This window comes from Myxocyprinus asiaticus, chromosome 42 (genome assembly GCF_019703515.2).
Source record: "Myxocyprinus asiaticus isolate MX2 ecotype Aquarium Trade chromosome 42, UBuf_Myxa_2, whole genome shotgun sequence".
Lineage (NCBI taxonomy): Eukaryota > Metazoa > Chordata > Actinopteri > Cypriniformes > Catostomidae > Myxocyprinus > Myxocyprinus asiaticus.
In genome coordinates this window covers 13,882,066-13,906,884 of record NC_059385.1, presented here as the reverse complement: position 1 = coordinate 13,906,884, position 24,819 = coordinate 13,882,066, and the positions used below count along the sequence as shown (strand labels likewise).

At 37.9% G+C, this 24,819-nt stretch overlaps 1 protein-coding gene across 17 annotated transcripts in view; it reads left to right on the top strand.

The window, feature by feature from the left end:
• Positions 1–1,181: 1,181 nt before the first annotated feature.
• Positions 1,182–24,819, top strand: part of LOC127432513 (phosphatidylinositol-binding clathrin assembly protein-like) — a 52,595-nt gene continuing 28,957 nt past the window's right edge. For 4 of the 17 annotated variants that reach the window (XM_051683698.1, XM_051683702.1, XM_051683696.1 and 1 more), the window contains exons 1-7: positions 1,185–1,482; positions 1,619–1,873; positions 19,592–19,734; positions 21,837–21,912; positions 23,183–23,285; positions 23,668–23,761; positions 23,918–24,029. In XM_051683698.1, coding sequence (XP_051539658.1) covers positions 1,744–1,873; positions 19,592–19,734; positions 21,837–21,912; positions 23,183–23,285; positions 23,668–23,761; positions 23,918–24,029 — 658 coding nt within the window. In that variant the 5' untranslated portion in view covers positions 1,185–1,482; positions 1,619–1,743. Of the gene's footprint in view, positions 1,483–1,618; positions 1,874–19,591; positions 19,735–21,836; positions 21,913–23,182; positions 23,286–23,667; positions 23,762–23,917; positions 24,030–24,819 lie in introns of all 17 variants that reach the window. The other 13 variants (XM_051683695.1, XM_051683700.1, XM_051683694.1 and 10 more) reach the window with 7 other exon arrangements.

Below are 24,819 nucleotides of genomic sequence, written 5' to 3'. Positions count from 1 at the left end.
CTTCTGTATTGTCATTAGTCATGAAATGTAATGTTTTCTAATGTGCTAAAAGTCTAATACAGCTACTAAGTTAATGTTCTTGCACTGTGGAAGTTAAATGCATATATTTTCTTAGGCATTTGACATGCTCTACATCTAATAATAACTCATTCCCTTATTTATTTATACTTCCACTTACTCACTGTTGTTATGTAGGAACTTTGTGTATTAAACATAAAAAGCAGACAAGATTCTTCATTTATTTTACTTACTCTTTATTTTATATTGTATTTTTGACTAAGTGAATATTATTGCAAAAATGTTGACAGTATATTGTAAGAGTGATCTGAGCGCCTCACAGTTACCACATTGGTGAATCTCACAACATGGAACAGTACGAATAATCTCAAAGAACTTTTGGTGATTATGAGTATATATTTATTTAGTAATTTCATGAATATTAAAAAAAAATTATAATAATTTAACATTTACACATTTCAATTTCAGAGCAAACTTCTGTCAAATTGAATTTAGTAATCTTTAATAAAATAAAAAAATAAATTAAAAAAACTAAGTATTTTAATTTTATTTTGTTGAACACTACACAATTCAATTTGATGGACTTTTGTTATGAAATTGAAATGCGTAAACCTTAAAAATAAGCTTGACTGAATGATTATAGTTCAGTTAAACTTTGTTTATATTGCAGTATAAATGCAGTATTTAGCCCATTGGGGAAAATATTAAATAATTTATACTATGTATACACACACACACACACACACACATATATATTATGTGTGTGTGTGTGTGTGTGTGTGTGTGTGTGTGTGTGTGTGTGTGTGTGATATATATATATATATATATATATATATATATATATATATATATATATATATATATATATAAACCAATGCTTCGCTCTAAAATCATAAATATTTTAACAAATAAGCATTTATTCGTAAATTAAATCATTTTTGCGATTAAAAAACTACGAAACAACTACAAATGTCATTCCACGTGTCCTGTACTGCTTTATGACCCCTATGGTTGTAAAAATAATTTCACACGGTGTGAAACATGTGAAACCATGAATGTTATTGGACCAATTTTGTCACGTGCGTGACTTGTCACCTGCCTCAGTTAACGGAACTAGTAGAGCTGGAGTCGCCATTTTGGATCAGACGCCAAATCTCAACCTTCGCTTTCTGCACAGTGGAGGGTTCCGTGCTTGCGATTAGAGCCAAAATGGCGTAGCTGTGCACCGACCGAACATCATCCATAAAATAAACCTTGGGAGGATCCTCTGAAAAGAGGAAACAGACCCGCCATTTTCCTACGAGCCTCCAGTCCTTTTAAACCCAGCAGGGGGAGGCGAGATCCGAGAGGAAAGCCACTGAGAAGGAAAAAGGGGGAGTTAGTTAGAGAGAGGGACAGCGAGAGTGCATGACAGAGGGGTTGAGTGTGAGAGGGCACGTTTTTGAATAGAAGAGGAAACGTTTGGTATGTGTGTGTGTGTGTGTATATATATATTTATAATATATTCATGTAGAGTCTTTAAAGCGGTAGATGCCACCAGTATCTCCCCACGTCTTCGCTGCCATCTCATTTCTTTTCTCTCTGTGCTTTTTCTCCCCAGTCAGGTGGCGAAACATTGCACATCCCAGGGACTTACAGCATTGCCGCTGGATTTAACACCCCTCTTCGATTTTTTTCCCCTTTCTTTTTTGTTTCCCCCTTTTTTGTTTGTTCAAACCTGCGAAGATGTCTGGACAGAGCATAACGGACAGAATAGCGGCAGCGCAACACAGTGTTACCGGTTCCGCGGTGTCCAAGACGGTGTGCAAAGCGACCACGCACGAGGTCATGGGGCCAAAGAAGAAACATTTGGATTGTAAGTGTCACGGGATTTGTTACAATATTGTCGCGATCGGAAAGTTCGTCAGTCACACTGGAAACGAGACATTCGGGGCTCGAGGCCTGCAAACGATTCACGTTCAATTCCAGTTTCTGTTATTTAACCAGCCTAAAGTTTCCTCTGTAACTTTTCTTGCAGCGACCTTTACATGTAGTGGGGTTGAGCCTGTGACAAATGATCATATTTGTCTTCTTGGTATGCTTCGAGTTTTGAGATAACACATGCTGATTAGCACGTTGGATTACAGTGCAGTCCATTTAATGATTTAACAATAATTAACCACATTTAAAAAAAAATGAGCCCATCTGCTGTCTAATTAGGACACTTGTGGTTAGAGGGTGCACGTTGAGTGGATCCGTTAAGAAATCTGCTTGAGCTAGAGATGATTACAGGGGTAGTTCACCCAAAAATTACAATTCTGTCGTCATTTACTCACAATCATGGCGTTACAATCCTGTGTGACTTTCTATCTTCCGTAGCACACACGAGGGGTAATTTTAAAGAATGTGCATGCTGCTATTTTTCCATCAAGTGAAAGTGAATGGTGACTGAGGCTACCATTACCTAACATTCTGCCTAAAATCTAATTTTGTGTTCTATGGATCTCACAGATACTGATGCCTTTCTTACACTTCTCAGGAAGAACACTGGCCTCCTATAAAACCGGTCCTGAACTTATCAGGTCTCCAAGAATAGCAAGTGTGAATGTTTTGTCTGTGTTTGGGAGATGTGGATTACAGACTGTATTTGGCAATGAATCCATTTAAGGAATAATCCAGGTTCAATACAAGTTAAGCTCAATCGACAGCAATTGTGACATAATGTTGATTACCACAAAAATAAATGTCGACTTGTCCCTCATTTTCCTAAAAAAAATAAATAAAAAAAAAACGTTAAACGTTAAAAAAAACCTCACTGTTTCAAAAGTATAGCCACAAGACGTAAACAATGTGTGTGATAACATGATTTTAGTGTGATAAAATCACTTACTAACCTTTTCTGTGTAAAGTTATATCCAATTTTACAACTTCGTTGCTGTGACAACGTAATGCTGTAAACTCTAATACCCCCAAATGACCGTAAAAATGACGATTTTAATAACTTTGCAGCTCAAATATTACACACGTTTTAACAAAAGAATTAATGTAAGTGGTTTTATAAAATTATAAGCTTCACCTTTCTGTCTTTAAACCCTCTTTTTTTTTTTTACTCTAAATCTCCTTTGACTAGCCCGACCAGTAGGTGGCGATATGCACAAAGAACAACCCGATCTTATGAAAAGTCGTTCATAATTTTGGCTATTTCGTATGGTCTCGCATGATGGTGTTCACATAACTCGTATGACTTCATCACGTGCAAATTCCTGGATGTCTGATGCGGAAGCGTGAGTTCCACGCATGAGGCATTAAGGACATACTTATTAATATTATGCACTTACCCAAACCCCTTATCTAAACTTAGCCAATCAGCAGAGTGTGTAAACATGATAGGAAGCTGTTGTGTGTGAAAGAAGCAAGTAATTGTCGCGTATTAGATGGAAACAGTGTCCAGCGACGTCATTGGCTGTAGTGAAAGTCGTAGGAATTCAGATGAGTGCAGTCGCACAATATCATATGAATTAGCCAAATTTAGAAAAGTCGTACGAATCGTGACAATTTTGTGTGTTGACAGAATATGAATCGCCAAAAAGCAAAAGAAGAATATGGAAGTGAAAGTGGAGATATATTGTGAAAAAGGACTTCAATATTAATCTGTTTATCATATCAGTTCATAAGACATGGATTTATCCACTGTCGTATGGATTGCTTTTATAATGCCTTTGTGATTTTTGGAGATTCAAAGTTTTGGTCACCATTCACTTGCATTGTATGGACCTATAGAGTTGAGATATTCTTCTAAGAATCTTAATTTGTGTTCAGCAGAAGAAAGTCATTCACATCTGGGATGACATGAGAGTGACTAAATGAGAGAATTTTAATTTTTGGCTGAGCTATTCCTTTCACTTGTACCAAACCCGGAATATTCCTTTTTGTTTTTCTCTTTGGTTGTCGTCTGTTTTACAGTTGCTTTTGGCAGGTTTGGATTTGAAAACTCATTCTTTTAGTAAAATGCTTTGATTTTTGGTATCTTTATTTCTTTGTGGATGTGTTGCGTATCTCACATTTAGATTAATTTGTGTGTGTGTGTCAGTGTCAGACTCAGTACAGCAGATATGGCACCACCATTTGAGTCAAATCAAGGAGGCTCTACCATATCAGTATGCATGTTTGCATATAGTCTTTTGAATTCACTCCCACCCTACTGTACTAATTTCCCTTGGAGAAGCTATTTTTAGATGGGTCTTGACAATACAGAATGGCATGAGTGCTGACAGACCAGTTTTAAAGAACTGGAGACAAGACAGAAGTCAGACCTAATGGCCTTTCTTCCTCAAAAGTATGTTCTCGAGAGCTTGTGAGAATAAGAAGTCTAAAAGCAAACAGAATTTGGCTCAACTGCAGTATAGAGTTCTTAGTGTCCATCTGAGCATTCTAGAACTTAAATTCAGTTGAATCCACAATATGGTTCTTGAGTAGTTTGGCACTCAGAGGTCCGTTTCGATAGATTGTTACGATGTCTTGTAGGTATTTTAGCACAGCTTTGCGATCTTTGCCAGGGGTTTCCTTTGGGACAGAAATAGCAGCATGTCTCGCTCTCCTTCTCTTTGATTTGAACATTAGATATGAATCAGTCTTCGTCCTCAGCCCCTTTGATTTGGGCTGGGTTTCCGGGGAAGGGAGAACATTCCTCATGATCTACCCTTATCCCTGAAATGAGCAGCTGCCTGATAAATGTCCACCAATTGTTTCCACGATGCTTCATGTTTTGGTTTGGGAAATTGTTTTAGTAAAAAAACAATAACGCTGCTGATATTTTAATTTCAGTTAACCACAAAATCCTTTGTACTCAAGCCAAGTGTTTTGATATTTATTGAATTAAAGGGGCATTTCACCCAAAAATGAGAAGTAATTCATCATTTACGCAGACTCTCTTGAGTTCCAAACCCATATAATCTTCTTCTTGAGATGTTAGGCAGAATGTTAGCCTAAGTCACCATTCACTTGTATTGCACATTTTTTTACAGTCTAAAATGAAAGTGAATGGGGACTGAAAAGTGAAAGGCTGAAATTCTGCCTAACATCTCTTCTTGTTGCATAGAAGGAAGAAAAAAAAAAGTCATATGGGTTCGGGACAAGATGAGGGTTAGTAAATGATCATTTTTTTCTTTTTTTTTTCTTCTATTTTTTTTGGTGAACAAACCCTTTGATTTTAAAAGTTTGATTTAAAAAAAGAAGAAAAGTATTTTCTCACTCTCTTTTTGCTTTGTAGCAAAAATCGCTGTTCCAGAGGGTTAGATCACCCGTTGTGGAACAACAGGTGCCATTTACATCCTTTTATGTCCTTATATAGGGATCTAATTCTGGTCATCTGACACTGACAACTTTAAGTCAGTCAGGCTTTAGTGTGTATTCCATGTTAAACAAGTAGCATTTAGCTAATTACCAAATGGAATGAAGTTCACATTCATGTTATTGTTCGAATACATTAAAATGGGACCTATGTTTTAAATGGGACTTTCTAAGTTCTGCATTTGGTGTAATTGGAAGTTTTCGATGTGTGTGTGTGTGTAATCCGTGTATGTTGTTAGATTGAACTTTAGATTTTACATACTCTGTTGTGTCGAAGTTCTAAAAAATGGCTCTTGAATTTAAATACGGGGCGTACACAACGTCATGTCATTTGATAATGGTTTGGTGTAAGTAAACTGGTTATTTTGGAATTACATTAGTGGATTTATTCACCATAAGAGATTGGAACTACTGATTAGCTGTCTGGTCTAATGAAAGGTGATCACACACTAACAATACCAACGCCAGTCCTTCAATTGTTGTATTTCCACGACTTGTTGAAGTTGTTTTGGCTGGCCTTCCATGCCCCCAGTGCTGTGTAAGCATGTTCTGTGCGATCAAGGTTTATTCTGGGCGCTCATTCATATGAGTCAGTTCTGCAATATAATAGATACTTTTTACAATCTTCTGAGAATAAATGGCACACAGACACACTTTTTGTTTGTGGTTCTGAGACATACAGCCACTCCTAGCTAGCTACCAAGGAAACTGAGGTGCCTGAATTGATTTGGAAGTAATTATGTGCTTTGCATTAGCTTTATAATAGGGCTGTCAGTCGATCAAAAATTGTAATTGAATTAATTACATTACATATCGAACTAAATGCAATTAAATGCATGCATAATTATATGCTGAGAAAGGCCCCCAAAATAAAGAGAATTTATATAAATAATGCATAGTAATTTAAATATAATATGTAGGGCCTATAATAAATCAAATATATCGATTGATATTCAGTTTGAAATAAATTGCATTATTGTGGCAGATGAATAAAGAATTGATTAGACAGTACATAAAGTGTCTTAAAAACTCAATAGATTGTTTGTTTTATCATCATATCATTGAACAAGCCAACAGTTGACATCTGTTTTTAATTGAGTTCGTCAATGTGTCCAGTTCTCACAGTACGCATTCTTGCCTTCCGTCTTCGCTGTTTTTAATTGTCACTCTAAGTACATGTGCATGCCTTAGACGGACACGTTTGGAGCGGCTCACTATTGTTCAGTGTCATAAACGCTGCATTTTTAGGATGCTGTGTCAAGTGAAAAGTAGTGGAAACTTTGAAAATTGTGTCAAGATTCCTGTATTCTGTTGCGCTTCGCCCACCTGTTGTGCTTCCACTGTGAGCGGTTCTCATTCAGTGACTGCGCTGCTTGTGAGGTTTGTTGAGGCACGCTGCCACCTATTGGCGTGGATTGTAAAAACCAATGTATTTCAAGCTTAAAATGCTCATGTTAGGTAAATCTGTTCTTTTATTATGGAATTTATTATGCATCAGTGCCTTGGGGGCATGATTAATTGATTTCATTAACACAATAGAATTGTTTTTTAATTAATCACACTAAATTAACGCGTTATGTCGACAGCCCTAATTATCAACTCCATGCAATAGGAATGGGTTATGGTGGCCAACTAGTTGACTAGTTGTCCAACAACCTACTAGGCCTACTTGATTATTTGTATTATTATTATTATTTAAGTTAAGTTTATAATTAGAGCGACTTTAGCCAGCATGCAATTAGACACTTTGTGCAGTATTGGCATAGCTCTCTCTGAGAAGTTTCATCTTTAAATTAATCCCCTTAGATGCTCCACCATGAGAGCTATACACATGCAGATGGATGTCTTTGGCCATTGCGTCACAACTTTTTAAAGCGTCTCATGCCATGAGAGTTGCGCTTTTTAGATGCCGTGTCAAGTTAAACTATTAAAAGTGTCTTGAGACCCCAGTGTTCTGTTCCATTCTATTGCACACCATCTAGTTTTTTTATTTATGCAATAATGCATCTTATGTAGAAACCTCTTAAAATATATGTTCATCTGGGGTCAGGTGAACCAAAACCAGCCTAATTGTACAACGCTTCCTTAAGACCGATTAGTTGACTCTTTAAGGCAACCCACGACTAGTCAAATTTGAAAATATTTCCATTCCTCATTGTGCTTCCCTAACTGCAACAGACAGTTGTTTCGAAGTATGTTTATCTCTGGCATAGTTTGGCTGCCCCATTATTGCTGAAATTATTCAGGACATGAAATGCATCCTGTCTGATGAACTGTCAGATGGGAAAATGGGATCAGTCCATTGTTGTAATCGTTGATTAAAGTGCTCTCTTCTTGATTGCTGTTCCTGTTGTAGTATCCGTATCCGCTTAATATAAGTCCCAGTTTCTAGGTTGCAGGCACAGAAATGACAGTCTGAACCAGCCCAGAGCCTCGGTGTTGTGTCTGTGTGCCTATACCGAAAGAACTGAAATGTAGGTTGAGGTTATGGGGTTGGAAAGCAGGTGGAGCGTGTCATCATGTGGAGTGTTGAGCGTATCATATACCTTTTGAGCTTTCTCATCCCATCAGCCTGTTTGCTCCTGTTGTGTGGTTACAACACCCATAAAATGCCATCTGCTGCAACAAAGTGACCCCTCTGTGCCGTTTTATGGTGTCAGATCACTTTGGCAGTGATCCACTGCAAATCATGCGAGCGGCTGTTGAGTTGTATGTGCGTCTGTACCTGTGTAGGAAAGCAGTATGTAGCATGTGACCTGAAAGGCATCAAATGACAGTCATCCAGAAAGAGTGCTGACTCTGTCCTGCTGTATGTGAATGGAGACCAATACAGTTTTCATTTCAGTGGGTCATATAAAAGAGTGTAAAACCTGTTATACAAAAATTTTCACCCATGATTCATCTATGAGTACTTAAACTTTATTTATTTTTTCAAAAAAATTTGTGCTTTTTTAAAAAATTTAGAACCAACTTAAACCACACTCGCAAAAAAAATTTTGATAAATGGTTTGGACTTGTAATATGCTGATTACTAACTGTGGGAACACACTACCTCGTTTATAAAAATCAAAATTTCTCAGCATTAGATTGAGAGTAAAACTGTATAGTAGGCGTGTAGTAGGTATCAGTATTAATTTCATGTGAAAACCCATTCTGCGCACTTATGTGTACTTAGACTGAATTATTAGTGAATGAGACTTTTCAGGACCTTACTTAAGCCTTGCTCTTAATTTTTTTTACACAATGGTTTTACTTGACTTCATTTTCTAAATTATTGATCCCTGTATGTCATTAGATAAGTGCCTCTTTACTTTACAGGTTTTAAGTGATCAAATATTACATAACCCATCACTACAACCCAAATACTGCAGAGAAAGGGAGGTTACGACACCCTCCTAACAACTTTTTGAGTAATGACACATAAATTAGGGCATAAACCAGAGCATGGTGTTCAGCAAGGGCCAACACTCACCAGGTGTCTCAGAGCTGTAGGATCAGTTTTGCACTGCTGTTTTAATTTTATTTATTTTTTTGCACTGTTCTAACTGCAGAGTTGTCCGGTTTTAGATCGGCACTCCTGCTCACGTTGACCTCCCAAACTTAACAGGCGAGACTGCAAAGTGTCTTTGTGTCCTGGATGAACCCGGTGGACCTGTTGAAGAAGCTTCCTGCATTCTTGTAGGTCGCCAACTATTCGTAATGTAAATGGCCAACAGGAAGTTATTCCGTAAATCAGAGAAATATCAGGAACTAATTAAATGGGAGATTCTCACAGATAGCAGAGCATAGTTGCCCTTCTATCAAGAGCAGTCTGGATCAGGGGAAATTCATGAGTCAAAACTCCTCAAGTCTAATCGGAGTTAGTTCTCACAACAAACATGTTACATCATTTCAAATGTCAATATGGAAAATTCCAGTGGGGAATCAGTCCAAGTAGTGTATTGAAATAATGTTTGAAATAAATAAATGTGCATTGAAATAAAAATGATTTGTGTTCTCTCTATTGTCATTCATCTCTTTAACCACTTTATTCATAGGTTTAGCAATGACCTTAAAAGATAAGTGTCCGCTTGTGCTTAACTCTTTAAGGTCATTTTAGTCCTATGTTTCATGTTTCTTTTAAAAGGTCGTTTGAGAAAAGGAAAAATTAGCGTACACAGTGTCCTAATCAGGTTTTACAAAGTGATAAGCGGTGAAAGCCATCTCTTCCATGTAAATCCATGTAAAATCATAAACGTACATTAAACATTAATGTCTTCTAATTGTCTGTGATTGTGCAGACCGATCTCACAGTGAAACTTGAAACAGTAGATTGTCTTTTCTTTAACTCAACGCCACACTAGCTGATTATTCCAGTGGTCTTCAGGTATGCGCTTCATTTACATATTCGCCGGCCACTAGATGAGAGCTGGAGCACGCATTAGCGTCTTCCAGCAGAAGGTCGTTAATCACTTGACCATCGGGACTCCCTGCTGAGTTAATGGCTTCAAAAAGTGAAAAAGCTCATCAGGCTTGCTTGTGTTCTCAAGTGACCGACGTCAAGCTGATCTGAACATTTTCATCTGCGATCACATTTAGCTGCGCATCATCACAAACTCTGATTGTAATCCGTATTGATTCTGTCATCAAGTGTTTTTCCTGCCTTTTTCTCTTACACTAAAACAACTAATAAAATCAGAAAGCGAGGCCCAACAGTCTGTTTTTATGTCATTTCTTTACTCACTGAAAGCTGCAAACGGACATGCACGTTCTACCGCACGCCTCGAGGAGATAAATAAATACACAATCACGCACTTTCACAAGATAAAGTTTCTCCATGAATCATCCTAGAGCGCCATATGACAGGGAATAGAGAGGGAAAGTTGCAGTGAGTTGGTCTCTTTGTCACCACTCTGCAACCCTACAGGTGTGTCATACCTCCAACTAAAAGCGAGATCTTAGCAGTCTGCATGTGTGACACCCATGCTAAAATCGAGGTGTTTGCAGTCTGATAGTGTGGTGCCAGCTTTAGCTGTAATCCAACCTGTTCTCACTCCTGAAGTGTCAAATACTGGCGCTTGTACAAGAGCCCAGCGGGTCAATCTACAGACGCCAAAAGCACCCTTTGGCGTCAGATTCCGACGCATCCGGCAAGCACTTTGCTTTCAATGACAAACATTCGCCGTCAAAGACTGACGCAAAGGGAATCAGATTTTTATCATTGTCAAATTATATGTTGGGGTAGAATTTTGTTATTCTGACATATGTTGGGGTATGATTTTTAAATCAGTTTGAAATCAGCCACGTTTATTCACAATGGTAAAGTTTAATCAGCAACATGTATTATTTTACTGTGGTTAATGACTAAATCATTGTTTTATAGACACATTCTGCTCTGCTGAAGTGACCTGTTCCGTTCTGGTTGTATTCCATGCATTCCGATCTCTTTGTGTGAAGAACAGACCCAAATGTAAGTTATTTCGCGGTTCCCCCAGCGTTCGCCGTACACATTCAACTCTCGACTCGTTCTAGTAACAACAAATTCAAAAATCACCGTTACGAGAATGCATCAGCACGACGTCAAACACCATTTGTTCTTGCGTGTCTTGTGACCGATTACAATGAGCACAAGTTCAGATGTATCTTTTGAATGAGATGTGTATTGGATGGTGCTGCCTTCACGGAGGGAATTCAGATTCACTCTGTTCCTCACACAATGCTATCGTATGGTTTGGAATTATTCTAGTGCCTTTTGTATCATTTTTATTTTAAATAAATGATTGTGGCTGTACTTTTATCTGCTTATGTCTTTAATATTGTTGATAATTGGTTAGGTTTAGGCATAATGGTGGGGTCGGGTGCTTAAAAATATCTAAAAAATTGTGCAATGTAAATTTAACTTATTGTTACTAAATTTACCCAACCCCATCCCTAAACCTAACCATTTGTCAACGATGTGAAACATGAAACCTCATTCATGATTTATATTGTTGATAGTTGGTTAGGTTCAGGAATGGGGTTTAGTTAGGGGATCTTAAATAATCGACACGTTCATGTAATATAAACACACTAATATATTTATAAGTATAATAAAACATATTGCGGTTAAACACACGCAATACTATCCGAATATTGGCAGTGACACCTCCCTTTTAGACTGCCCTCGGCTTGAGTCGGATACAGATGCCAAAGGGTGCTTTTGGCATCTGTAGACTGACGTGCTGGACTCAAGCGGCAGTATTTGTTACCTCGGGAGTGAGCTCACTGAAATGTGAAACCATGTCCCCAGTGGCCACAGCGGTAAGTGTTGCTGGGCGTATGGACACATGTGAGCTCTCATTTTAGGATGAAATCTCAACAGAGGGTGCCAAAAGTGAGTTGTTTTCAGCTGTACAGGCTGTAACACAGTAAAGATGATTGTATATTTTATGAACTGTTACCCCCCAACCCTAAAAGTAAACCTAACCATCAGTAGAGGGAACATTAATGTTAGAGGGAAAAATGCAACCTCTGAATGGTGCTCATCACTGATTACCAGCACTATTACGTCAAGGTTTCAATGGGGATCTGAACCCTGGTCTCCCATGCTGCTGACGCAATGCGCTTCTGGTCGTGCCACAGGGGAAGGTAAACATGTTTGAGCCGATGCAGAAATGTCTGATAGGAGATGCCGCTTGTCACTGACTCGACATAATGTGGCCAATCCTAGTGTACTGGAACTGTCAGAAACAACATACAGGCTTCCTGAGAGATTATGTTGGATTGTGCCACGTTACGCACCTGTGGACCGAAATAATTGCTTGTCGCTGTAAGCTTTTTGCATAATGCCCAGTTAAGACACTGTTAAGGTTTGTAGTTGTTTGGTTTTTGTCTGGATAATGACAACCGTTGAAGAAACTAAATAGAATGTGTTCATCAATGGGATATAAAATGTGTCATGTTTGGGGCTTGTTGTTTTATCAAAAAGTTTATAACTTTGCAAGTTCATCAGTGTCTCATTCAGTAGTTAAGGCCCTGTATACCATCAGCAGCTGTTCCTTACTTTAGTGAAGACTTCCTGTCTACTGAATATTGGATTTTATGATAGTTTACAAGTTCACAGTGATTTTTCTGGCATCTAAGTTGCATTTTAAGTAGCGTGTTTCCCTGATTTCGATGCAGCTGTCATCTTCGCTCTCCCTCTTTTTTTTTTTTCTACATGTTTGCTTTATTTCTTACTCTACCTCCATTTCCTCTGCATTCTCTGGATTCTAGAGTGCTGTGAAGTAGGGTCTGCATTCCAGCTCAGTTATGTTCTTCTTCCTCTGGCCAGTGAGCTCTGTGAATGCACTCTGTAGGTGTGGCATTTTTTTGTCATGGTTGTTGCTTTGGACACATGTTAACCACATGTTTTTGTATGAAGAAACTTTCAAGTCATTTAAATATTTGTACATAATATTTGAAAGCTAAAGGTCATTAGTGTTTTTTGGTGTTGCATTTGAGCCATAGTATTGGTCTTTCACTATCCATTCAGTATAGGCTGCAGATACAGTCAAAAGCCTTTGTTGACTGTGTTTAAGCGATGCAGAGCAGGTTGCTGTCTTCTATCTGCCAGCGAGTTAACGCCTTAGAATCAGGGGAGCAATCATTCACATAATGGTTTCCTGTCCTCTGCCCTCACAAATGTCTCTGCCTGAAGTGGAACAGAGCCCTGATGGCGAAATATACTCATTTGTCTCACTCTCCTCCATCAATGTTTGTTTCTGCCTGCTTTTCAGTCCATTTTTATCAGCCTGTTTCTCGGTCTGTCTCGTTGCATCCTGCCCCCTAACTTCAAAGGCCAGAGAGTCTAAATATCTCAGTCATCAGCCTGTTTTGTGATTGAGTGTTTTGGCAATTTGTGTTGATTCAGTTTCCTGTCTTGAACTGTAGGAAGTTGGTTCAACACTGTTCTCCTGTCCTTCTCCATGAGAATGGCTTCAGAAGGCTAGGGACATGTTATTGCTTATTGACCCCTGCTGATAAAATGGCTCAAACCAGTTGAAGATGGTTAGCAGATCTCCAGGCCTGGCCAAGCTGGTTAGGCTGGTTTGTTGTGATGGTTTTAGAGGGATTTCCTATGTGCGCTGGGCACTTCTTGGTTGTTTTTACTTCCTCAGTTTTGTAAAGTAATTTATAGAGGCACAGCTTATATTTGTCTTGAAAACTAATTTCAAGCTTTAAGAGTAAGGCTAAGGCTTTATATCAAAAGTTTAAGATAGTGAGAAACAAATTCAGTTAGGTGTGTCCAAATGTTTGGTAGTGTGTGTATGCCCGTATGCAGCCCCAACCCATTGCTAACACTGAGATCAATGTCCTTTTGAAATCAACAGTTCTTTGACAACCAAAAGTTTTCCTGGTTAATTATTGATGTTAGTCATGCTCTCCTGGTAATGATGCTTCATATGGTTTGCAAATACATTATGCAACTACAAGGAAACAGACATTTAGTGGTGTTGTTTTGCATGTCTCAAAAGCTAGGTCAGTGTATGAATGAGTATTTAAGACAGTCGTCATTAAATGTACTGTATAGGTAACTTGTTTTTTCATAGTATTTATCTGTTATCCCTATGTTTAGAAGTAAACACATGAGCCTTTTCCTTCTATATATTTTATGAAAGCAAACAAAGTTAGTAAAATATTAATCTAGAAGAACACTGCCACTGCACATTTTGACTTGTGACAGCATTATTTACCCTCCAGTCATTTCAGATAATGCACATAAATGTCAGCACATTGTGGTTCTTTTATTGTATAATTAGGTTAAGATTTACATTTTATTGCCCCCAATTTTGACTGAAGTGATTGGCTGATCAGAAATGGACATCTGTGCAGCTATCTTAATGTTTAGGCTGGTCTAGATGAAAAAAGGGGCTGTTTTTGGAATGGAATGGTTTACTACTTACTGAATACTGTGTGAAGTATGGCTGTCCTGATAAAAAATTTTGGAGACCGAGTATGAGTACCGATACTTTATTTTAATTACGAGTACCGGTACCGGTTTTTATTTTTTTGTAATGTTGCAGTTTTCAAATACAAAACTGTGAGACTGTGTTGAGGACAGCGTGTTTGTTACAGCAACTTTTACTCAAAAGACATCATAATAAAAAATAAGTCATTTTAAGCGGTCACAAAATTATACAAAAAAATACTAATTTCACAGAAAAAAACTGTAGGCTGTATAAAAAAAATCACTGTAAACTAGGGATGTGCCCGATGCCGAATACCCTATTCGGAATGGCACGATTAATGACTTAAAACGAATAACGGATTCATCCGAATAATATAAAAAGTATTAGTTTGACTGATAATCCAAGCAACACAAGCATAAAGCGACAATGATAAATGAATATATTCTAAATTACAAAGAATTTATGAATCTGTGTAGCCAGTATTTCTAAAGTGTAAACCTTGAAATGAAAATGCGTGCGGTGTGATTTCAGATCGGATGTCCGTGGTCTCTGTAAATTGTGCGCATCTGGAGCTTGTCAAGTGTAATGTTAACTAAGATAACTGTTTAACTGTTTGTAGGCTATATTGATTTATTATACTTCTTTTAATGCTTGAATTTGTATTTATTATTCACTGAAAAATGTGTGCTTGACACCTCCTGCCTCCAGAATAATGTTGTTATACATGAACAGATGAACGAAAATTCTGTTTCAGGCAGATATTAATATCTGAAATACCAGGAGAAACCAAAGTTAACAACATATTCCACAGTTAATGTGGCCAACAAATTCAGTTCCATCTGGTAAGAAAAAATAATAATTTAATTAAATAATTGTATAATAATAATAATAATTTTATTATTATTATTAGGCTATTATTATGAAAAGGCATACACCAAGGCATATTTTATTAATAGAATCTATAAAAGTAAGAGTAACAGTAATAGTAACATTTAAAAATGCCCGTTTCATTGAGTTTTAACGCACTTCCAGTTTAAGCCCCGTCCACACCCGGTTCTATCCGTATACAGCGACAGATAATTTTGTCATATGAACAAATACAAATACAGATAATGGCTTCGCTGCACACCCCTACTGTAAACAAAATCAAGAGAGCTGACCTGCTGACTTAAGTTGTTACAGCAACTGTAACTCAAATGATATTATCAATGGTGAAAAATCTCAATTTCATAGGTAAACAAAAATATTATAATTATTACAAATTCTGTTTTCTGTTCTATTCTGTGTGTTTTGGAATTTTGTATTCAAAGTTTCATTTAATTTGATCATAATGGTGTCTAAAAATTAATTCATTAAAACTTCAATCAAATGAATATAAAACCATTTTTGACATAACATACAGTATATGACAATTAAACTCCACAGCCCTAAAACAGACAATTAATCATCATAATTGCAATTATTTGTTTGACAATTAATTGTCAGACAAATTTCATAATTGTGACAGCCCTACTTCTGGTTGAGAAAATCAATCAATGAGTCTGAGAAAAGATGCAAAAAATTGTGGATGTAATTGGATCTGGTTCATTTTGCTCAATGAACATCGAAGGTCAAGCCAAGTGCATTTTTATTGTGGGATAGAGTACTAAGTACAGTGTGCTCTGTCATATACTGTATGTTTTGGCATATGCAGTATGCTAAATAGTATATTTGTGTGCTATTCCAAATGTACCTAATGCGTTTAGCGGCCGAATTCTCCAAACATTCTAAAGAATAAAATTTGTATCTATTATTTTCTTTAAAAAATTACGAATATTTTGTTCGTACCACCTCTGGAGTCGCGAGTTCAAATCCAGGGTGTGCTGAGTGACTCCAGCCAGGTCTCCTAAGCGAACAAATCGGCCCGGTTGCTAGGGAGGGTAGAGTCACATGGGGTAACCTCCTGTGTCGTGTGTGTGTGTGTGTGTGTGTGTGTTTGTTTTTGCATATCTTTTTTTATTATTATTCTTAAACGTCAATGTTTATATTCAGAAACCTTATTACAAACCTTTTAAAATTTTGTGAATCCGGCCCCAGATTCCAATCTCCCTTCTTGAGGAAGAGCAGGTCACATGACTTGAGGATATTGTTGCTGGTCATCATATGACCATCACATGTTTGCATTTGTTACCATTATAGCCCCATCATGTCTATCTCCATTCTAGAAAGATATAGATACAGGCAGTATGGGCTGAGACCAACAGGGTAGGTCTTGACTAAGGGGCCGTATATACAACAACGGTTTCAACTAATAACGGAAAACTTTTTATGCGTTTTGGCTGTTCGTTTACACGACAACAGCGTTTTGGGGCCTGAAAACGCAAACTTTTGAAAACGGGTTTCAAGGTACACGTTTTTGAAAACAATGCCGTTATCGTCTCTGTGTAAACATACAAAAACGCGAATTTGTGAAAACGATGACGTCATGCACACATGTTATATAAAGAATGATGGATTGATAGACATCAATTTGAGATGTATAATTATCAATATGAATACTGGTGTCTGTGCAAATAACAATAATCAACAATTTATTAATCTAGAGTGTTTTGTATGGAGTGTGAACATTGTACAGTAGGCAGAACCTGCAATTTGAAAATCTTGAAATTAATGTATGGATTCAGATGGGAAAAAATGTATTTATATTTTAAATGTTATTTATTTATACATTTATTTGATGTACATTTACCCTGCAATTCGTTCACCCACCGCTTATGTATATAGCCTATAGACAGAGAAGTGATGCCATGTACAGCATTCAATGATACGCTTAGAATATGAAAACATGAGGCAGTGAAAATGCATGTTAGATCCAGTGTACACAAGACCTCTCTCTCCGTCAGCAGATATCCATATATCAGAGTTCTGTCTGATATCAAAAACCAGTCAACATCAACAGCATGTTATGTTAACTCACTTTCCTACCAGCCCAAGAGTCAGCAGGGGGAATACAGAAGAAGGCAGGAGATGAAGTGATGGAAAAAATGAGCAGAGATTATTGAATAATCTTGAGAATTCAGTCTGTAGGCATGCGCACTTCAAAACAACGCGCGAGACATTCAAAACTACAATGGCGGACTACAGGTTTGTGCTTTGTGCTGCTCAAGATTTTGAGTTCATTGACGCTTCTCCAGCAAAGTGTAGATTTACTGCATCACTACTACGACCAGCAATCGCCATCTTCATAGTTTGTATTCACCGCTCTGTGGAAGAATACTTACCCAGGCGCGTAGTGTTTCTTTACAAAGTGACATCGCCAACTACAGGCCTGACATGCATAATACAGCGTTTTGTCGTTTTCGCGGATCCGTGTGAACGGGGAACGTTTTGACAACGTTGTCGTCTGTACGCAAAACTTTTCAAAAACCCAAAGGAAAAACTTTTCCGTTTTTAGTACATCGTTGTCGTGTAAACGTACCCTAAGAAAGAGTATTAAAGATCTCTCATTTTTATTTTTATTTTCAAATCTGCTTGTTGGCTTCAAGTATGGCAGTGTACTGTAAACCCAGCAGTGTTCAGGTACCTTACTTAGGGTGCTAACACCATCCAACATTGACTCCACCGTCTCCTGTCTGTTTGCTTTGATCCTTGGTTAGAGCCCTGTGGACGTGCGTTCGTAGAGCTGTCATGTTCAGAACAGGTAATTTGTGTTGGCTCTGAAAAGTCTTTTGTTGTCACATGGACAGGCCTTTGTGCAGGTTTAAATGGTGGATGTTATCTGTAAAAGAGAGGGCATTCTGCAGACCACCCATGTTTGCTGTGTTAATGAACGCAGCATATTTTCACATCCCCACTTCAAAAGACTACGCACTAATATTGGTGGCAGTGAGTTGGGGCATTACTCTTGTTTCTTTGAAATGGTCTGAAGTGAGAATTGAAAGTTGTTTTTGCCTCCTTTCATTAAAGGAAACGTTTAACATAAAATGAATATTCTGTCATTTTTACTCACCCACATGTCATTCCAAACCCTTGACTTGTTTTCTTTCTTGTTTTCCATGCAAATACAAAAAGAACTACGGACATCACTACTACTCTCATGATCTTTAATGAATGTGACGAGGAGAGCAACTAGGGAGGATGTCAAGAATCTTCTTTTAATTTTAGAAATCATAAGCGACTTTGAAGATTATGCTACATCAAATCTGATTCCCAGGAGGCAAGCAGTGGTGTTTACCCTCGGTGGGCTCCAGTATGTGGGAGGCTTCATGAATGGCATGATAAGCCGCAGCCCTGAAAGAGTCTTGCAGTGTCTGTGGTGTAGAGAAAGCCTTGAGGGATCTCTCTCTCTCTCTCTCTCTCTCTCTCTCTCTCTCTCTCTCTCTCTCTCTCTCTCTCTCTCTCTCTCTCTCTCTCTCTCTCTCTCTCTCAGAGCGCAGATGGCTGTGGAGTTCAGCCAAAGACCTAATAAAGCACAATATCAGCGCTGACTGAATGCTAACTCTGACACCTTAGCGTAACACCAACCACACCGCTAACCAGCAGTTGGAAATATTGTCCAATTTTTCCAGAAATGCGTTAGTCAGCTAAACTAGATGTTGCTAAATTGGTAACTATGGCAAACAAAGTATGAGGGTATACTTGATTTTTACACTTTTTACCAGGCGTAATATTAGCGTGAAATAACTTTTGTTTGTTCTCAATGAAAGCAGAATGCTTCCACAAAGCAACAAAATCAAAGCCAATCAGAACACATTTGATGTTTAGCCTATATATAGCTACGTGGATTGGGATTGGACCAGTGAGATTTTTCTGTGATCTGGACTACCCAGCGCTATGTGACGTTGGTTAGTCCAAAAGCTCAGATTAAAGTAAAATGGCAACGTGTTTTAACTTCTGTAATTTGATATTTTTGAGTGAAACAGGTTAATTATAATGAGAAAACAAATGTAGGTCTATAATTTATCCATTTGGAATTGATTGATTGTGAGAAGTGCTCTCTATGAGGCAGGTGGGAGGTTGGAGAGGCAAGTTGAAAATTAAAAGGGCATGGTGACATCAGCTGACAAGGAAAGTCATTTTCAGAGGCGGAGCAACTTTTTACATTTTGCTATAAGATTAAGTGACAGTTCTGTTGTTTAGAATAATACAGACTGATTAACCGTTCACAAGAAGACCAGGAATGTGTATTAAAATGAATAGGGTCAATTTTTTTTGGAAGAGAACCTAGAAGGGTTAAAACAAATGAAAAATGTTTGGGTTGTTTTAGTTCCACTATTTAGGGCACATACAAATGCACTGCATTGCTGACAGTTTGATTTATCAACACGCTGACCTCCTTAAACTCCCTCTCTCACCAGATCTGATCCACTGCACCAATGAGATGAATGTGAACATCCCTCAGCTGGCCGACACGCTGTTCGAGCGCACCGCCAACACCAGCTGGGTGGTCGTGTTCAAATCCCTTATCACCACACACCACCTGATGGTCTTTGGCAATGAGGTCAGGCCCCCAACATGCACACACACTCTTGTACACGCATTTCTCCTTTAGCCTAGGCTATAACAGATCTTAACTATAATTTTTTTTTTCTGCCGGTTCAGTCAGGATAGTAGTTCAAATTTGTGCTTTACACACACTCAATATACACTGGTGGTCAAAAGTTTGGAATAATGTACAGATTTAGCTGTTTCTGAAGGAAATTAGTACTTTAATTCACCAAAGTGGCATTCAACTGATCACAAAGTATAGTCAGGATATTACTGATGTAAAAAACAGCACCATCACTATTTGAAAAAGTAATTTTTGATCAGATCTAGACAGGCCCCATTTCCAGCAGCCATCACTCCAACACCTTATACTTGAGTAATTATTCTAAATGGCAAATTTGGTACTAGAAAATCACTTGCCATTATATCAAACACAGTTTAAAGCTATTTGGTTCTTTAAATGAAGCTTAACATTGTCTTTGTGTTTGTTTTTGAGTTGCCACAGTATGCAATAGACTGGCATGTCTTAAGGTCAATATTAGGTCAAAAATGGCAAAGAAACGGCTTTCTCTAGAAACTCATCAGTCAATCATTGTTTTGAGGAATGGAGGCTATAAAATGCTTGAAATTGTCAGAAAACTGAAGATTTCATACAAAGGTGTACACTACAGTCTTCAAAGATAAAGGACAACTGGCTCTAACAAGGACAGAAAGAGATGTGGAAGGCCAGATGTACAAATAAACAAGAGGATAAGTACATCAGAGTCTCTAGTTTGAGAAATAGACACCTCACATGTCCTCTGCTTACAGCTTCATTGAATTCTACCCGCTCAACACCAGTTTCATGTACAACAGTAAAGAGAAGACTCGGGTGCAGGCCTTATGGGGAGAATTGCAAAGAAAAAGACACTTTTGAAACAGAAAAACAAAAAGGAAAGATTAGAGTGAGCAAAGAAACAGACATTGGACAACAGATAATTGGAAAAGAGTATTATGGATCTTAACCCCATTGAGATTTTGTGGGATCAGCTAGACTGTAAGGTGTGTGAGAAGTGCCCAACAAGACAGCCACATCTATGGCAAGTGCTACAGGAAGCGTGGGGTGAAATGTCACCTGAGTATCTGGATAAACTGACAGCTAGAATGCCAAGGATCTGCAAAGCTGTCATTGCTGCACATGGAGGATTGTTTTATGAGAAATCTTTGAAGTAGTTTAAAAAGTTCTGATTTTTTTTGTCAAATTGTAATAGTAATTTTTCACATTATAAATGTCCTGACTATACATCGTGATCAGCTGAATGCCACTTTGGTGAATAAAAGTACCAGTTTATTTCCATAAGAGCAAAATCTGTACATTACTCCAAACTTTTGGCTGCCAGTGTATGTGCACGTGTTGGAAAAAAATATATATTTTTAATAATATTTTCTTTAATATACGGAGTATATTTAATATTTACAGTACATATTACTATTTATTAAAAAAATTACAAAAATGTTTCTGTTTGCAATAATAACTGGAAATTGTACCATAACCTTGAAAAACTTTTAGTGGAAAATGATGGCCTACCCATTTTACCTGATGCTTCCATGTCACGTCACTCTCGCAATTACAAACAAAACCTAATCTTTGTCATCCTGCTAGATAACGTTATCTTGGTGACATTTAAATCCGCAGAATTCAACAGAATTCCCTAAACAACAATGTTCAAAACAGTACAGAAAACCAAATATTTAAGCTGGCAAAGCATATGAATACACAAACTGCAAATCATTGAGATGAAAGTATGTAAGCTTTGGTCCAAATACGGCAAGTGACCGTTTCGTCAACTGGCTCGAAACAATCACACTGGTCCCATGCCATCCTTATTGTTAAGCTTAGTATAGCCTGACTAAACAAATCCAGGCTCAACTCAGACTTATTGTTGCCATTTTCAGCAGAGTTTAAGCTAGGTTTTTTTTTTTAGGGCTCAAGCTTAAGTAGTTAAACCTGCACATCTGCTTCATTCAATCAGTTATACCCTTGTGGCTTTGACAGTACTGTTTAGTTATTTGCATGGTGACTAACTTCAGAATAAATCAATTTAAATCCAAACTCTTTGTCCTTTATGTTTACAGAGATTTGTACAGTATCTGGCCTCCAGGAACACATTATTCAACCTCAGTAATTTTTTGGACAAAAGTGGGTTGCAAGGTAGGTGCTTTCAGGCCAACACTTCATTAGTCATTCTGTTCTTCCGAACACATCCCAGCTGTGTCATCCATTTTCATGAGCATCCAAATGCAAGACAAACACAGACATGATGAGTATTTGAGGCCGCTTGAGATTTTCTCACTTTTTATTTTATTTTTTTATTTTTTTATGTTAGTCATAGTGAGATGTGGTATTTGAAGGACTAGGCAGTGGAGGCATTTTGAATCTGTCTCTCTCTGTCTGTATGTCTCTCTCTCTCTCTCTCTCGCTCCCTGAACTCCCCCTTTGGGACCTGTTTGGCTACACAGCCAACTTTCAGCTAAAATAAAGCACTAGTGGGCTTATTTACCCAAGGCTTTTCCCATGTTAACAAGCTGCCTGGCAGCCAGCACTCACAGGAGGCAGCTAGGGAATCAGTACAGTAAGCCTCCCTAGTTAAGAAAGTGTCTTTTAAGAAGGACTCTGGGCCTATTTTCTGAAAATGAATTGACTTGATTAAAAGTTCCTGATTCGGTTGTTCCATTTTACCATACTTAACATTTACCCAGATGCTGGCCCTTTTACAGTACTTTTCTAGGAATTTGTTAAAAGTATTTAGTATTTGTAATACTACATACGTAGTTTGTTTTATTTTCTATGCAAAAAACATCACTATTACTAATGTGTATACTTGGGGTTAGGGTTTTTCATAATCTTTTGACTCTCAAAACATCACAACATCAGCTGTTTTGAATTCTGACTGTAACAACCACCCAAAACCCCATAGCAATCACCTAGAACACCCTAGAAATCGCATAGTAATGCATTAACAGCCACTTATAACACATCAGCAATCGCATAGTAACACCCTTAGTAACATAGAAACAGCATCATGACGGGAAGATTTTCATGGGCAAGAACCACTTATATTTTTTTCAGAAAATGTAAAAATCAAATTTTTTATACATTATGTTTAGCAGGCATATGACTAGCAGCATAAACTAGTACATATCACAGTGATCTGTCATTTAGTACAGTCAGATGTACTGTAGCTCTGGGGTTCTGTGTCTCATGTGTTATATTAAGTAGCGTACCCTATGGAAAGTTGAATGTTTGTTCTTCTCAGCCATGGAATGAGTCTAGATTATGTTGAACTGGTGTTTTCCGAATTCCACTAAAACATCAGTGACTCAAATTTTCTAATATCTAAAATCAGAACATAGTGAGTTCAGAGCTTGAGGGTCATTGCAACAGACAACCTGTTAAAAGACAACATGTTCTCTTCTTGTAGGATACGACATGTCCACCTTCATCCGGAGGTACAGTCGCTACCTGAACGAGAAGGCGGTCTCATACAGACAAGTGGCTTTTGACTTCACGAAAGTAAAAAGAGGGTATGTCTGTTTTCTAATTCTTAAAGGTGAAGTGTCATTTTTATGTCGAAATACATTCTTGTGTCCAAGTTTAATGTACAGAGTCAACTTTTCATTGGTTGATTCCCCTAAAAGTGTAAAGACTGACTCTGTAGTGCGATCAAAACATTGCTCTGTTTGTTTGAGCATCCAAACCATCCTAACACAGCAGCGTTAGGTCAACCAATGAAGTGAGGGTAGGGAGGGACTATTTGTTTTTGACCGATGGCAAATTGGTGGAGTGTTTGGGAAGTCGAAATTGCAATTACACACTTCATCTTTGTCTATCTGTCAATTCCATTGTATTTAAGCATGTTAGCCAATAGAAAAATGAATTGTGTATTGTGTACTTTTGTCATCAAAGGGCGGATGGTGTAATGAGAACCATGAACACAGAGAAGCTACTAAAGACCATCCCCATTATCCAAAACCAGATGGATGCACTCCTCGACTTCAATGTGAGTTCATTGTAACAAAAAGATACACTTTTCTTATTTACAAATAGCATTCATCATTGGCTGTTTCTCTTTGTTTTTCATCATTGCATGGGTTTTCGGTTCTTGAAACATGCTCGTTTTAGGCCATATTGAATTTGGTGTATTTTGCCTCGGCAGGTAAATGCCAACGAGCTCACGAACGGGGTCATTAACGGCGCATTCATGCTGCTGTTTAAAGACGCCATCCGCCTGTTTGCGGCCTACAACGAAGGGATCATCAACTTGCTCGGTGAGCTGTTATCCTACATGAGCTTTCCAAATTCACTCTGGGCTGCACTGCTTATTGGCTTTTACCAGTTATCTCTGCTGTTGGTTCCTGTTAAAGAAACCTTTGAACCTGTCATAGTTCTGCTTTGATAATATCAGCCCACTCATCGACAGATGAACAGGACTCTGACCGGACTCGTCACTCACTTTTATGATGCTTGTTTACTACCTGGGAGTTGTTGCTCATAAAAGGAACCCTTCCTTGGGTTATGCATATTTCAGTGTTCTTAAAGCTGAAGTGTGTGGTTTTTCAATGTTAAAATACTTTCTCAGATCCCATCTTAATACACAAGACATAAGTCATTTGTAGGTTTATTTACCTGAAACGTGCAAACACTGTGGCTCTCTGGCACTATTAAAACAATTCTCTGTTTTTTGAGCATCCCGACCAACCCTGAAGCGCAACATAAACATTTTTGAAAACAGTCATTATTTTTGCAGTTCCGCTTGGTTACACTAGTGGCGCAGACATTGCACACTTCAGCTGTAAAAATGTTTTTTGTTTGGCAAAGAATTTCCAAATTCATTGCTTAAGGCAGTAAAAATGCCAATGGATTGAACAAATTACGCTTGTATGGATGATTAGCACGAGAGGAAGGTGAAACTAGGTTAACCAGAACATTGTGACATCACCTTATCACAGGGTGTTAGTTTGTTGTTCAAGATCAATACCTAGAGATGCCTGTGTTTGTGTTGGACAACTCTAGAAACGGGGCCAAGCTGGATTTGTTGGCTTTGTTTGGTGTTTGCGT